The sequence below is a fragment of the Coptis chinensis genome, chromosome 7 (assembly GCF_015680905.1).
Source record: "Coptis chinensis isolate HL-2020 chromosome 7, ASM1568090v1, whole genome shotgun sequence".
Classification (NCBI taxonomy): Eukaryota; Viridiplantae; Streptophyta; class Magnoliopsida; order Ranunculales; family Ranunculaceae; genus Coptis; species Coptis chinensis.
In genome coordinates, this window is record NC_141462.1 from 72,155,232 (window position 1) to 72,168,225 (window position 12,994).

At 35.9% G+C, this 12,994-nt stretch overlaps 2 protein-coding genes across 9 annotated transcripts; one reads left to right on the plus strand and one right to left on the minus strand.

Moving 5' to 3' along the window:
- The first annotated feature begins 30 nt into the window (after positions 1–30).
- On the plus strand, positions 31–9,115 carry LOC147488717 (glycine-rich RNA-binding protein 4, mitochondrial-like). 7 transcript variants are annotated; one of them, XM_086571109.1, is made up of 6 exons: positions 31–157; positions 2,177–2,305; positions 4,994–5,062; positions 5,140–5,264; positions 5,354–5,425; positions 8,585–9,115. In XM_086571109.1, exons 2-6 carry the CDS (start codon positions 2,212–2,214, stop codon positions 8,591–8,593), a joined length of 369 nt encoding a protein of 122 aa, XP_086427235.1. In that variant the 5' UTR covers positions 31–157; positions 2,177–2,211; the 3' UTR covers positions 8,594–9,115. The 7 variants fall into 7 exon arrangements, with proteins under 7 accessions (XP_086427235.1, XP_086427240.1, XP_086427237.1 ...); XM_086571114.1 differs by having other exon boundaries at positions 5,158–5,264; XM_086571111.1 differs by having other exon boundaries at positions 4,994–5,047; positions 5,131–5,264.
- Positions 9,116–10,804: 1,689 nt separating this feature from the next.
- On the minus strand, positions 10,805–12,707 carry LOC147488718 (ubiquitin-conjugating enzyme E2 22-like). Of its 2 annotated transcripts, none has more exons than XM_086571611.1 (3): positions 12,335–12,707; positions 11,958–12,007; positions 10,805–11,345 (listed from the first exon to the last, which is right to left on the minus strand). In XM_086571611.1, exons 1-3 carry the CDS (start codon positions 12,611–12,613, stop codon positions 11,000–11,002), a joined length of 675 nt encoding a protein of 224 aa, XP_086427737.1. In that variant the 5' UTR covers positions 12,614–12,707; the 3' UTR covers positions 10,805–10,999. The 2 variants fall into 2 exon arrangements, with proteins under 2 accessions (XP_086427737.1, XP_086427738.1); XM_086571612.1 differs by having other exon boundaries at positions 11,958–12,197; positions 12,335–12,698.
- Between the last annotated feature and the right edge of the window lie 287 nt (positions 12,708–12,994).

Below are 12,994 nucleotides of genomic sequence, written 5' to 3' on the forward strand. Positions count from 1 at the left end.
GAACACCAAGTTATGTTAATTGTTGCCTTTATAAAGGCCCATATGGCCGTATGGCCCATTTGACATTTTGACCCCTTCAAAAACATTGTCTATCACTTACTTTGACTCCCCTCAAATTGATAAGCATTGCGGCTAATCTTATTGACTATTTTTACTTGTAAGTTTTCCCATCATTTCTATTTTTGTTGTACCTATAATACTTATGATTCATGATTACATATGAATTTAGATTCGGAGTCTCGTCTTGATATTTGAGTGCATGACAACTCTCTAATGAAATGCTGGACAGAAAATCTTACTAGTATTCTGTTCACAGGCCACATCGCTAATTTTATCGGTATATAAAGAGCTTTGAGAATTGAGAATAATGAAAATTCTTCTTCTTGAATTTAACATATCAGACTGCATTATACTCACTTGCATGCACAAACACACACACGCACACACTGACTTTGCAGTTGAAAGTTTAAGATGTTTGTTGATTGAAGGTCTTTCGAATTATAGTCTAAGTGTCGCCTCATGCGGTTAGGCTGTATGCTATCTTGGAATGTCGTAGCTCAGTTGTATGTGTGAATCTATAGCTCACATTACTCTGTAAAGAAAGTTAGATATATTATTAGGACTCAGGTGAATGAAATATTTCAAGAACTAGCTTTTGTACAGCTTTTGATCTCGAGTATATATGTCCGTTATCTTTCACCCCTTTTAGTACAGATCACAGTTCTGTGTGGTTCTGTATAACGTTTTTATGTAGTGACGATACTCTTTACTGTAAATTTATGAGAGTAGATCTAATTGGTGTTGTACATGGATGAAAATCAATCGCCTGATATAGTGAACGGTATTCCAAGAAAATACTGCCAACATATATGCAGATGAATAATTACATTTACTAGTTAGATAGTTCGGCATTGCGAGGGAATCGTCAAAGTATATTGAAAAGAAAAATGTGGTAGAGAAGCATATTGCACACAAGAGACTGAAAATGGCAAAGCATGGCCCATTGTTTGCAAGGTTCATAGGGAAATTGGAACTTCCTGAGGTCAAACACCTGCTGCATGCACAGGCAGAGTGTGTGAGGGTAGTCAGATATGCGAGAGTGGTAACTCTTTATGAGTCATTGAGAGTCTGTTCTTTCAAACAGTTTTATGATTTTATATCCTTTATGGAAATGTAGTGGCTGATAGCGGGATAATCCCAATGTATGAGCGTTCACAACTTCTTTCAGGTCAGAGCACTAGTGAGTCTAGTGTTTTTAATCTTTTATTGATTCATGGGAGGGTAAATTCTCATAGCTCCAATTAACTAGGTTCAGGAAAGATTGTCAGAATCCATAGAAGTTAAGTTTTGAGGTTTTCACTTTGTCATAGTATATATGTGAAAACTCGAAACAATCTACTTTGTTTTTGGTCTTACTGAGTTGTACCTATCACCATCATTCTTTCCGTATTTCCAAAATATGTTTCACTCACTTTCACTTTCACTTTCCCACCCCTATGGAATTTAACCAATATGTGACCAAGTTTTAAGATTGTTATTCCTAGAAGAAATGCTATAGCCTATAGGTTTATCTTTGACCTTTATTCTCAACTTTCAAATGACATTTTGAGCTTTTCCCAGCAACTTCGTTGTTCACCACGTAAGAGAATCATCGTTTTTAGCACACTATGTTCCACTTTGTAAGTGAATTGTTAACAGAACTGAAACTAGTTGAAATTCTATGTAGATACTATTTTTTTTAAGGTTTGTGAACACATAATACTGCATAATACTCCATAATATTGCTAAAAGGATTTGAACATTCGTGCCTATAAATTTATCAAAAAAATATGAGTTGCGTAATCGTACTTGTTCATTATCAGCTCTTCTCGTTTCTTTCACTTTCATTCTGATTATCCGTGGACTTCATGAAAGAACTTGGTATGCATACTTATTAGAGTAATCAATGTGTCTGCAGTACATGAATTTTTTTAAATTAAATTAAAATGGGTCTGCATCATTTACTCTTTCTGCAAGTTATATATATATGTGGTGTATAGTCGTGCTTATTGCAAAGACCGCAAGTCAGCAACTACATATATCAAACTGGGTAGCTAGTACAGGCGAGCCAACAATGCTAAACCCTTATATTCCTTAGATGTTCATACATTTTATTTATTTATTTGTTTTATTTAAGGTGAGTGACTGGCTTAAGTGGCGACAGCTAGAGAAATGCACTTTGTGGGGGTCAGAAGCATATCTAAGGCGGTCCTTCCAGCTAGATGGGTTACTGGGCGAGGATCTTGCAGCAAACTGTTTGTGGGAGGTAGTTATCATCTCTTTAAGGCATGCCCTTATTTACTCTTTGTTGTGTGGATAAATTTATTGCACACATGTGCATGCTATGATTTGCATAAAAAGACTATGGTTACGAATACGCATATAGGGTATGGTGGGACTGTGTATTGAAGCATGGCTGGTGCAATTTCTTGATTTAAATGCTTCCTACTACGTTTGGAATAAAATAATAACTAGAAATGCATATGAAAGTCTATATTGGTATTGCCTCTTGGAGCATTTAGGATCTTATAAATATCCTTAGACGAGAGTCATTTTGTATTTATATATAAACATATTTTATCAAATGAGAGGATTGTCTTTCACAAATTTCACTATATATTTATATTTACTACTTTGGCTACTCCAAATAGTTGCGCACCCTCCCCATTCTTGATTTTCCTGTATCTATCATCTGGTAATCCAAGATTGACTTCTTTTGCTTGGCGCACTTCTTTGGAACATATATTTATGTTGATAACAACAAAAAGCGGAAACTGTTTCTTGTCAACTTTTGTGACTCGTCTTCTGGGTAGGGGCAAGTCTGTGAACCACATGCTGTCATAGTTTCATTCCACTAGGAGCAATTGATAAGCCTTTGAGCTACTCAGTTTACCTGTATTTGTTCTAGTCGGGTGCTGAATTCACATACTTATTAGGGTCTAGGTCCTGCTACATCCTCACTCCTCAGGTGTCGGGGTATGGAAATTACTACCCATTGCGATCTTGTGTGGCATTTGCCTTTAGTGGAATCAAATTTATTTTGAAGGAGTCTAGAGACAACAAGGAGGTTATTATGTCTACAGTTTTACTTTTTCCATGGTCTAAAGTCTTCAAAGATAAAATTACCCATTCCAACATTTTATACCTAGACAGGTGTGTGGTACTAGTTTGGTTTGGAGAGAATTAGCTCTCACTTTTTGTTTCTCTTTGCATTCTCCCTGCCATGACCATCTTTATACTAGACTATTAAGTTACTCAATCTTTTTGATTTGTAAAATTTATTTTTCCCAATGAAAAGAAATTACTTTTGCTTATCAAGAAAAGGAAAATAAAAACTCAAAAAATACGTTGATTTATTTCCTATTAATATGAAGAAAGTCTTCATAGTGGAGATGCATACTTCTATCGTACCTCGTACATGTGAATGGCGTTCAGCACCAATGATTTATTTTCTAGCTTTCTTGGACTGTAATAAGATGTATATAACTATAGTTAAGTGAAATTTTAGGGGAACTTCTAAAGAAGTCCCTTATAGTGTGAAGCCTTTCTTTGAGGTTCACACTGGTTATGCGTACTTGATCACAATGATTCCATCAATGCAGAATATCCATTGTGATCATAATTTGATCACAAAGATTTTAGTTGGCTACAGAACATGTCGGATTTGGTTAGCTTGTATGTGATGTTTTTGAGATTTCAGTAATAGGTTAATTAGGTGAAGAATTTTGAGACATACGTTTTCAGATACATTAAAACGACATATATAATTTGAACAGAGCTCAAACAATATTATCTATGGTGTTTTTTCTTAAATCTGATTTACTTGGGAAATTGGGTTTCAATTCTAAGTTCGATCTAAATGGTAAGTGATTTTGTACTTTAAATTGGAATTCAGGTGTTGCCATAATTTTCCATCACTTGTAGCCTGTAGGTCATACCACTTTTGGAACTGGGTGATGGTTCAGGCGTTCAGCAATTTAATGGCATTTGAAATAATTTTACATATTTTACCATTATCCAGTAGGACCAGCTCGAACATTTTCCGGACCACCTGTTTTGTGTGGATTAGATACAGGGAATCATAAAGGTATCTATGAGTATGATGATGCAGACTGAAAATGGTTGAACATGTGACTAATGTTGACCCTAGCAATTATTATATGGTGGATGTGGTATATCAAGGTTTTGATAGTTTCATGTTGCAAATGTCATAACATGAATTTTGTCTGGAATTTCTTAAGAAAAACTTCTATCTTCTTCTCACACATGAAATTTGGTGACATATATATACTATATAGACTCAAAATGGCATCAAGTATCTAGAATGGTAATTCTTAACCGAGTTGACACAGGAACTCTTCATGTTCCAAAAGCCAAGTTTTTGATAGTTTCAAGTTCATATATTTGTATCAGGAAATATAGAATAAGGCATTCAGTTTCGAAGTAACCAATGAACTTTGAATTTTGAATGTTATATATTAAATTGAATTCTGTACAATCCACAGGAGAACTGTACGGAACAGTTGGTAGCTATTTAACAGAGCAGAAACTTCACCAAAGGGAAGAAACTTCAGTGTCTGTCATCTATCTCTGATACTCGACCACATCTGAATGTATATATTAGTGTGTTTTGTAGTCTATATTTTGTAATGGGTAAAAGATCAAAATTCTGATGCTATCGATATGTCCAATAGAAATTTTAACTGTGTTCCTTTGGTAGTTTGTGACATATATATTACTAATGAGCTTTTACGCATCTTATGTGCAAGTAGTCTTCACTTGTTCAGAAAGAGCCTTGGTATCCGAGTAGAGGGATAGTCTGACATGTCATGCCATTGTTGAGAGTACTCAAGACCGACAGACTTTATATTTTATCGTCTGCCAGCGATGGTCTAAGCCTTTAACATCTTGTAATTTCAGGTTAATTTGTGAACTAACTTTGCATGGGTTGCAGGTCTATCATATGACACCAACGAAAGTGTTCTAAAGGATGCTTTTGGACGACATGGTGAGCTCATAGAAGGTACTGTTGTGGGATTCAATCAATTTTTATTTGTTTTGGCTTCTGAATGCTCCTAAAATGGCCTAAAGGAAGTTCAGCAATTTTCTGTCCGGCAGTAAAAGTTATATGTGATCGTAAGAGTGGGAAATCGAAAGGCTTTGGGTTTGTGCAGTTTACCACAGAAAGTTCAGCTGGTAAAGCTCTACAAGAAATGGATGGTCAGGTAATATTTTTTTTTATCTGAATATGGAATTTTGACTATGACTAATTACAAGTGTACTTTGTTTAACATAGATTTATTTGTTGTCTCAGTTATTGGATGGTAGGAACATTCGGGTAGACTATGCAAAGAAGGATGATGTCAAACAGCTCTTTCCTAGAGAGGTAACATTTTTTTTGGGAAAGATTTTTTATTCCCTAGTCATTTTGAATAGTTAAATCGTCTTTTTCCCTGGTGAAGGTCAAATTGAACCCAATATCTTGAGACCAACCTCCGAAGTCATGACCAATAGGCCACTGGACACCTTCTAAGAAAACATTTCCACGTAGTACGTTTACCTGCATGTTTAAAAGATGCACTTATATCATTTTCTCCTGCAGTGGAAAAGCCATGTCGAATGGAAAGGGATTGGATAACTTTAACATACAAGAAAAAATTTGCTGAGTCAATTCTATAAAACTACCGGTCTAGATACAAATCTAAGACCATCTCCAACCGTAGAAGTGTCAAAATGCTATCTCCGAAAAAACATTGTTTGCATTCAAGAGACCGATTGATTGAACTCCGCCCTTTAAGTCCACAAAGAAATCTAAATTGTTCTTGACAACTTCCCCACAGCTTAGTGGGATTGAGTTACTTTGATGCATTGCCGCTCACCAACTCAATTTGCTCCCCCATTTGACACGCTAAGTTAGATGGCGTCCCAGGAGTCCTACATTAATTGCTGGCCATTTGCCCATTTCAACTTGCTCCTCAACTTGGATGCCATCTCGTGTGGCACTTGGTGCCTCCTGTATTCCTGTATCTTTTTGAAAAAAGATGGGGGCTAACGAGTTCTACATTCATGCGGTGACATTCACGGCATTTAGAGGTTTTATCTTCTAACACTAGTTCGTTATCTTATTCTACCACGCACGCGTTATGCACCTTTTTTCTCTCAACTCTCTTACTTTGCCAATACATTCCATATATAGTTGAAAGTGTCTACTCTCATCAAAATAGTCTAGAAATTGATGTGGTAAGGAATATTCTTCGCTATTTTGATTACTAGTGTGAAACTGTATTTGTTGATTGTTAATGAATATGATTTATATCGTGCGTAGATCTATATTTAGAGAGAAATAAGCGAATTTTAATTTTTCTTTTAAGAGATTACGAGTCAAACTGCAAGTCCAAAAAATGCACCCAGTTTTAGACGTCGGAATTCGTTTTGAACCCAATTTTCTGGAATTGAAAATATGAACGACCCTTTAAAAAGCGCCAAAAAATTATAAATATCCGTACTCTAGGAATGCGGTGAAGATAAAAAAAATTGAAAAGTAATGGATGAGCAATAGTGCATGAGTGCACGCCATAAGGGTTCCTCTAGTGTCTTTTCTCCTCCTCTCTCTCTCTCTCCCTCATTCTCTCCTGTCTCCACCGAGGAATGTGATGGTGCCACCAAGTGCACTATGTCATATTTTGGTGGGCCAAATGTTATTTTCGTTTCCTTGGAAAATAAATAGAAAAAAAGGGGTCTTTGGGTTCCCCATTTGGTACTGTTAGATTATTATATCCATTTTTGTGGAGGGGACGAAATTGTAAACCGCTGGATGGTTTGAAGACGGAGAATATGGTCCTCGGAATTGATCCTAGAGGCTCAATAGACATTTTTATATTGAATATGGATGGATTAGCAAGTCTATGGTGTTTCTATCATTTCTTTGTGAAAATGCAATAAGCTAGAATAGCCTTCCCAGGCTAGCCCAGCTCATGTTCTTACATCCATTTTGTTGCAATTTTGGTCAACTAAGTCGGCTATGATTCATTTCTGCAGAACTGTATCATTGACAAATCTGCATCGTGATCATTGATTCATTCACTTCCTCATTCTTATCTGCCTACTTTTGTTAGCGCAGAATTGATCCTCTTGGTTAAAAATGGTACTTGTGTGTTGTGTCTATCCATTTAAATAAGAAAAAGAAAATCAGACCTCAAATTCTCAATGATTGGGAAAATGAAAGTGATTGGTTTTTTTGTTTGTTTGTTTGTTTGTTTGCTTGTTTGTTTGTTTGCTTGCTTGTTTGTTTGTTTGTTTTCTGTTGTACGAGTCTAGAAGAAAATGTTGTTCTTCAAACTGATTAAATTCGGCGAACATTTTTATCATGTCTATTTCAATAACGTTAGAACTGTGTAGAAAATCTAATCAATTGAATATTTTGTTGCCTCAGTTGTAATGTTCCCAAAGCCTCCTTCATTCCACTGTCACTATCTTTTTGAACAATTCTTCCTTGCTTTTATCACTGCTTGGTTAAGTTAAACCATATGACGGTTATAGATTGACCTTTTAGCCCAAAAGGCTTGACATAAAATCTACTAGGTGCTCCTCCTGGGTTGTTGATTATCCCTCACAAGCTTCCCTTTCGTTCACAGCCTCCAAACGATTCATACTACTATTTGCAATTTGATAGAAAAATTTCTATCAGTGGCCCTTTCTCAGTCATTTGATTTTGTAGTGGCTATCCATTCTGCACAGTCCTTATATATTGAGCCCTTGGATTACCATTTCGTTGTAAATCAATAATTTCATTTAAAAGAAGATATAGGTAGTATGCCCTTGCATTACTATTTCATTTGTAAGTTCTTCTTTGTCTAGTTGATCTTCACGGAAATCAAAATAGTGTGTCTTTCCAGTTTGCAGCTTCAGATTCATAATGGTCCCCATTGCCAAGGAACCCTACTTTTCTTGAGCAGTCGTATGCATATATCTTCCTTTTTTCATCTGTTGGTTGCTCATGAAATCGTCTCAAGCCTTCAAAATCACCTCAAACACACAAACCAGGATCCCATGATTACACATTTTTGAATAAATCAACATGTCTCATGCTCTCTGAACTCCTCGACAATTTCCTTCCTTCTATCACCATGAATGCCTTCAAGATCTATAGCTGTGATCTTGAGGCACTTTCCATTGCTATCTGACTCCTTTGGCAGGTTCTCGTTCTCAGTTCTCTGAAGAATGAATGAAATGTTTTGGAATTTTGACAACTCCGAGTCTACAAGCCCTTTAACTCTGGCTTCCGATTTATCAAACTCCATTATCTCTTTTAACCAATTTATGAGGATGGATCCTTCATTAGCCATTGCTAGCCACCCTTAGTCTTGGTTGAGAAATGATTTCAACTCCAAACAAAATAGTATACTCAACTTAGGAGATATGTACTAGAGAGGCCTATATATTCTACTTTGAAGCTGTGATTATTGGCCGCTCCATCTCCAATATTTAATCCACCAATAATGCCAGTCAGGACTCAGGAGTGATGATATTCTTTTTCTCTGTGCAGATTCCATGAAGATAAAGTTCTCACTGGCCACCCTTAGTCTTCGTAAGGAGGAAACCACAAAGATAAAGTTTTCACTGGTCCTTCCTTCTTCCTTTAACGACAAAGTCTTTTGCACATGACAAGCTAACTGATATGTTATTTCTCGAATATGAAGTCAGTTGTCAGTTACATGCAGCAAAAGAGGCTATTCCAGTTGCTGCGGATGCTCTTTAAAAATAGATGGGATGAAGTGGATTTGAAGATACAGCTAAAATAGAACAGATTGAAACAAATCTTGCTTCGAAAAGAAAGTCAAAAAGTTATACAGAAATACAAAACGTTTGTAGGGCATACATAAATACAACCTTTTGTAAGACTGTTTAAGTAAAATTTAAACGCTAGATACTTCATAATTCTTCATAAGTGGTTGGTTTTTGTCATTTTGTTGTAATGATCCCTGTAGTTACATTAACTGAACCATTGGCTGGAAATTAGTTTCAGTAATGTAGAAATGTAATTGCTATTAATTTGTAATCAGCGAGATTATTCAAAGTACTGAGCTTTCAGTGTTTACTTCTAACTGATTTTTTTTTTGCTTGGTAAGTTAAAAATTGTGTTAAAGAGAATGAAAAAAAGAAATTACAAGGAAAAGAGCAGTGTTCTTTAGAACACTAGGCAGTAGTCGAGCAGTGTTCTAAGAAAGAGAGCAGAAAGTATTATGAAAATTCTTTCTTTTTGGTCCCTCCTAGGAACTCGTAATTATGAATTACTTGTGGAAAGGGTATTTAGTCAGGTGGTTAGTTAAATTATCCCAGTCTATGTTATAATGTTTGTGTGATTGCTCTTGCATTTACTTTTGGATTTGTAATTTGCTTGTACTGGTTTGAACTTTGAATTGTTACCATTTCCTTCCTTTCCCACCTTGGACTGCTCTGAATGGGCAATTTTGATTGTTCATAATGCAATTGTTACCACTGACTAAGAGGGATGTGCAGTCAGATACTGACGAGCGTAGGTTGTTTGAAAGTGTAGATTGAATATATAAGAAAACAAAATTCCCAAAATTACTTCTGATATTTTGGATAAACAAAATTACAACTAAGATCGATAGTGAATCAGCACTCTTCTTAGCATGTTGGCTACCAAATAGGGCTGTATCTCAGTTTTTGATGGAACATAGTTGTTTAGTTGTTTTACTATGAGATGCGTACTTATGGGAAGTCATCAGTCGGAACCTAACCAGTTTCTGTGCTTTGGATTATGGATTTATGATAGCTTCTATTTTTTTTTTTTTTATTTATCACCTAGAAGGCAGAAGAGAACCCAAGACAAGGCAGTAATGATCAGGAGGAAAGAATGAAAGATGTTATGCTCTGTTTGGTTCGATGTATTTATATACAATTGCACCTAATTCAAAACAGTGTTTGGTAGCAAAATGCAAATAGGCGGTTGATGCAACAAGTTGTAATTATATGCACTATACAAGCAGTTTCCATGACATCCACTTGCAGCCAAAAAAGTTGTGTAAATAGATGCAACACAATAGAGGTGCTCTCTTATTTAAGATGTGAAAAAAAGTAGTGGGATAATATAACTAACTTTATAAGATGTGAAAAAAAGTAGTGAAATAATGTAACCAACTTTACATCCTTTTGCCTTGGGTTTACCAAACACAAATAAGTTGGATGCAATCAGATGCAATACAATCACATGTCACTTGCAACTATTTGTCATTTGCAAACAGAATGGAATATAGTCGAGTGAAGACTCTGAAACAAACGGAATGGAAATTATAATCAATAATCAGTATTAAACACTTTCCAAACTCAAACCAAATATAAAATAAATATAGGAATTTATCAGTACCGTTCAAATGATTATCATCGCATCAGCCTCTTTCTCTCTACCTAAATTTGAGCAAACAAAAGATCGAAGAATAATAAAACAAAGGGTTAACTAGTATTACCCCCCACTAGATGAGCCAATTAGGATTTCCCCTAAACACACGGTCAATTTAGTTTGACAGTTAACTTTCAAGTCAAACAATTGAAAATTACACAAATGTCCTCATTGTTTTAAAAAAAAAATGTTCAATTTTAATTAGGTGGGGGCATTTATGTCATTTTCAGTTGTTTGACTTGAAAGTTAACGGTCAAACCAAGTTGACCGTGTGTTTAGGAGGGAGACCCTAATTTCCCATCTAGTGGAAAGGGGGGTTGGGTGTTTAACACTAGTTCACCCTAAAACAAATGACAGATGATTTATTGTAACAGTCTATTGCAAATCCAAAGATCAATTGTTAAATTACTCCATATTCGATCTCTATTACATTGAGATTATTCAGTGCACATACAAGGAAAACATCTCTCCACCTTTGTCATTCTATTGTGATTATCAAAGTGGTGCTTCTTTAGATGAGAGTTTCTTCCTTCCACTTCATAATCTTTTCAAGCTTTTCTTCCTGGCATCAATCTTCTTTTTATCTGCCTGAGCTTTGGTTGCTCCTCCTACTGCCTTCTGCAGTGGTATTGAACCAGTAACTGCAGGCTCAGTTGTCAGACCACCCACTGCAGATTGATCATGAGCACTTGTTCCTCCTTTGTTTGGTGCTTGCTCTGCCGAAGCGGCCAAAGGAGATGCTACTGGAACCGCATTGGAAGATGTCTTTGTATCCCCTTGAGAAACATTCTTTGTTGAATCAATATTTAGGGCCGTGGACTCAGAGATAGCTCCAGTTTTGAACTTTGGTTTCGATTTGAGTGCATGGATTCCCGTATAAAGTCTGTATAGAAGCCAGAAAGTCCCCACTTTCAGTATACGTATTTCATTCTAAACTGTATGCCTAGGCAGTAAATATACACTTAAGTCCTCAAAAATCACGAAAGTGATCTCCTACCCATTTCTAACCATAAAAGTCCAAACAAAAAGTATGATCACTCTCACATGATCACCAAGGTCAAGAAACAGTTAGTACTGTTCAACTACCACGATTACCATTTGCATATATCCAAATATCACGTTTCTTACAATTTAACGTAAATGACCTACCCATTTAACCATGAATGAGACATCAAGCACTACAATCCACTATGGTCATGAATCTATTTGTAGTTGGTACCATCCAGCACTACCACGGTGAACATCGGTAGAAGTACAATTATACAATATTTACTCACGCAATATGGAATGCGGATCAGTGTTCTACCTCACTCAACAATTCTAAAAGGGTGTATAAACCACTAGATCTTAACATTGCCAGTTTTAGTCTTTGATGCCAGTTTTAACGTAAACAAATTATTTTTACCTTTCAATGTAAACCCAAGCAATTATTCACACATTTTAAGCAAAATAACACATTACACATAATGCAAACAATAAGACAGGCATTGCTCACCTGGCATATCTAGCATATTCTTCATAATTTTCAAGCAACATCTTGCCAGCCTGTTCATTCAAGGCACAGAGTAAAGCAACAGTCATGAGCGCAACCCGCAATGAACAACTATGGGGCCGAGGGTGGGTGGAACATGATAAATCATCTCTAAGATTTCGCGAACAGCAATTGTGTCCCCAGGCACTCCATGATCAGTCCATTCAGGGTATTGTATATGGATGACAGAGTGGGATGTTTCATCTGATTGTTCAAACATTTAATAATTAAAGACCTTAAAGGATGCGATCATTTCTCAAAAAAGCAAAAACCCCAAGTTGTTTGATAACGAGTGATATACAATAAGAAATACCTTAATTAGCAAAACCCCTAAAAAATACCTTAATTGCTTGATAATCAGAAAGAAAATCGAGTTGGAGTTCAGATATGTTTTTCAACAAGTTGGAGTAGAAAAATTCGGGTTTTTTCTTTGGTGGGCTGATTTTGATGAAGAATGTATGAAAAATTGACGTTTTATTGCGAATTTGGAGGAGTACAAGCTCAAATTCTTTGGTGGGCTGAGTGAAAAGGTTGGTGGAGGCGTTGAGGTTTGTTAATGAGAGAAATTCGATTTGTTTGGGAGAGAAAAAATGAAAACTACCAATCTTCCCTGCTCTCATTTGCTGTGTTTTGTTTAGACAAATCTTGGCCTTTGATATAAGAGTAATCCAACGGTTTCGAAATAGGCTGTTTCGGTTATGGCTGGAGTGGAGAAGAAGAAGACCGAGATGAGTTTGACAAAAATTTTGCGTTTTTTCTAATTTTCGGTTTTGAAAATTTGAAATTTCGCGATTTTTATTTCGAATTAGATCTGATGATCTCAGGAACAGATCTGACGGACCAGGAGGGGTGTGAGATAAGGGTGGCAATATAGCCAAATGAACTGAAATTTTATGGAGATGATATTTATAGTGAGTATATCATATCCACAAAACATTGGGGTTGAATTTATTTTCTAGGTGAAGTTTTATCTACGTATTTATTTTAAGTTAACTTAAGTA

Coding starts and splice junctions, on each gene's coding strand:
- LOC147488717 (XM_086571109.1), top strand. CDS start 2,212: ATGCACTTTGTGGGGGTCAGAAGCATATCTAAGGCGGTCCTTCCAGCT. Junction 5,063..5,139: donor ACATGGTGAGCTCATAGAAG/GTACTGTTGTGG, acceptor AAGGAAGTTCAG/CAATTTTCTGTCCGGCAGTA. Junction 5,265..5,353: donor TACAAGAAATGGATGGTCAG/GTAATATTTTTT, acceptor TTGTTGTCTCAG/TTATTGGATGGTAGGAACAT.
- LOC147488718 (XM_086571611.1), bottom strand. CDS start 12,613: ATGAGAGCAGGGAAGATTGGTAGTTTTCATTTTTTCTCTCCCAAACAA. Junction 12,008..12,334: donor CTGATTATCAAGCAATTAAG/GTATTTTTTAGG, acceptor TTGAATGAACAG/GCTGGCAAGATGTTGCTTGA. Junction 11,346..11,957: donor GAATATGCTAGATATGCCAG/GTGAGCAATGCC, acceptor GCTTCTATACAG/ACTTTATACGGGAATCCATG.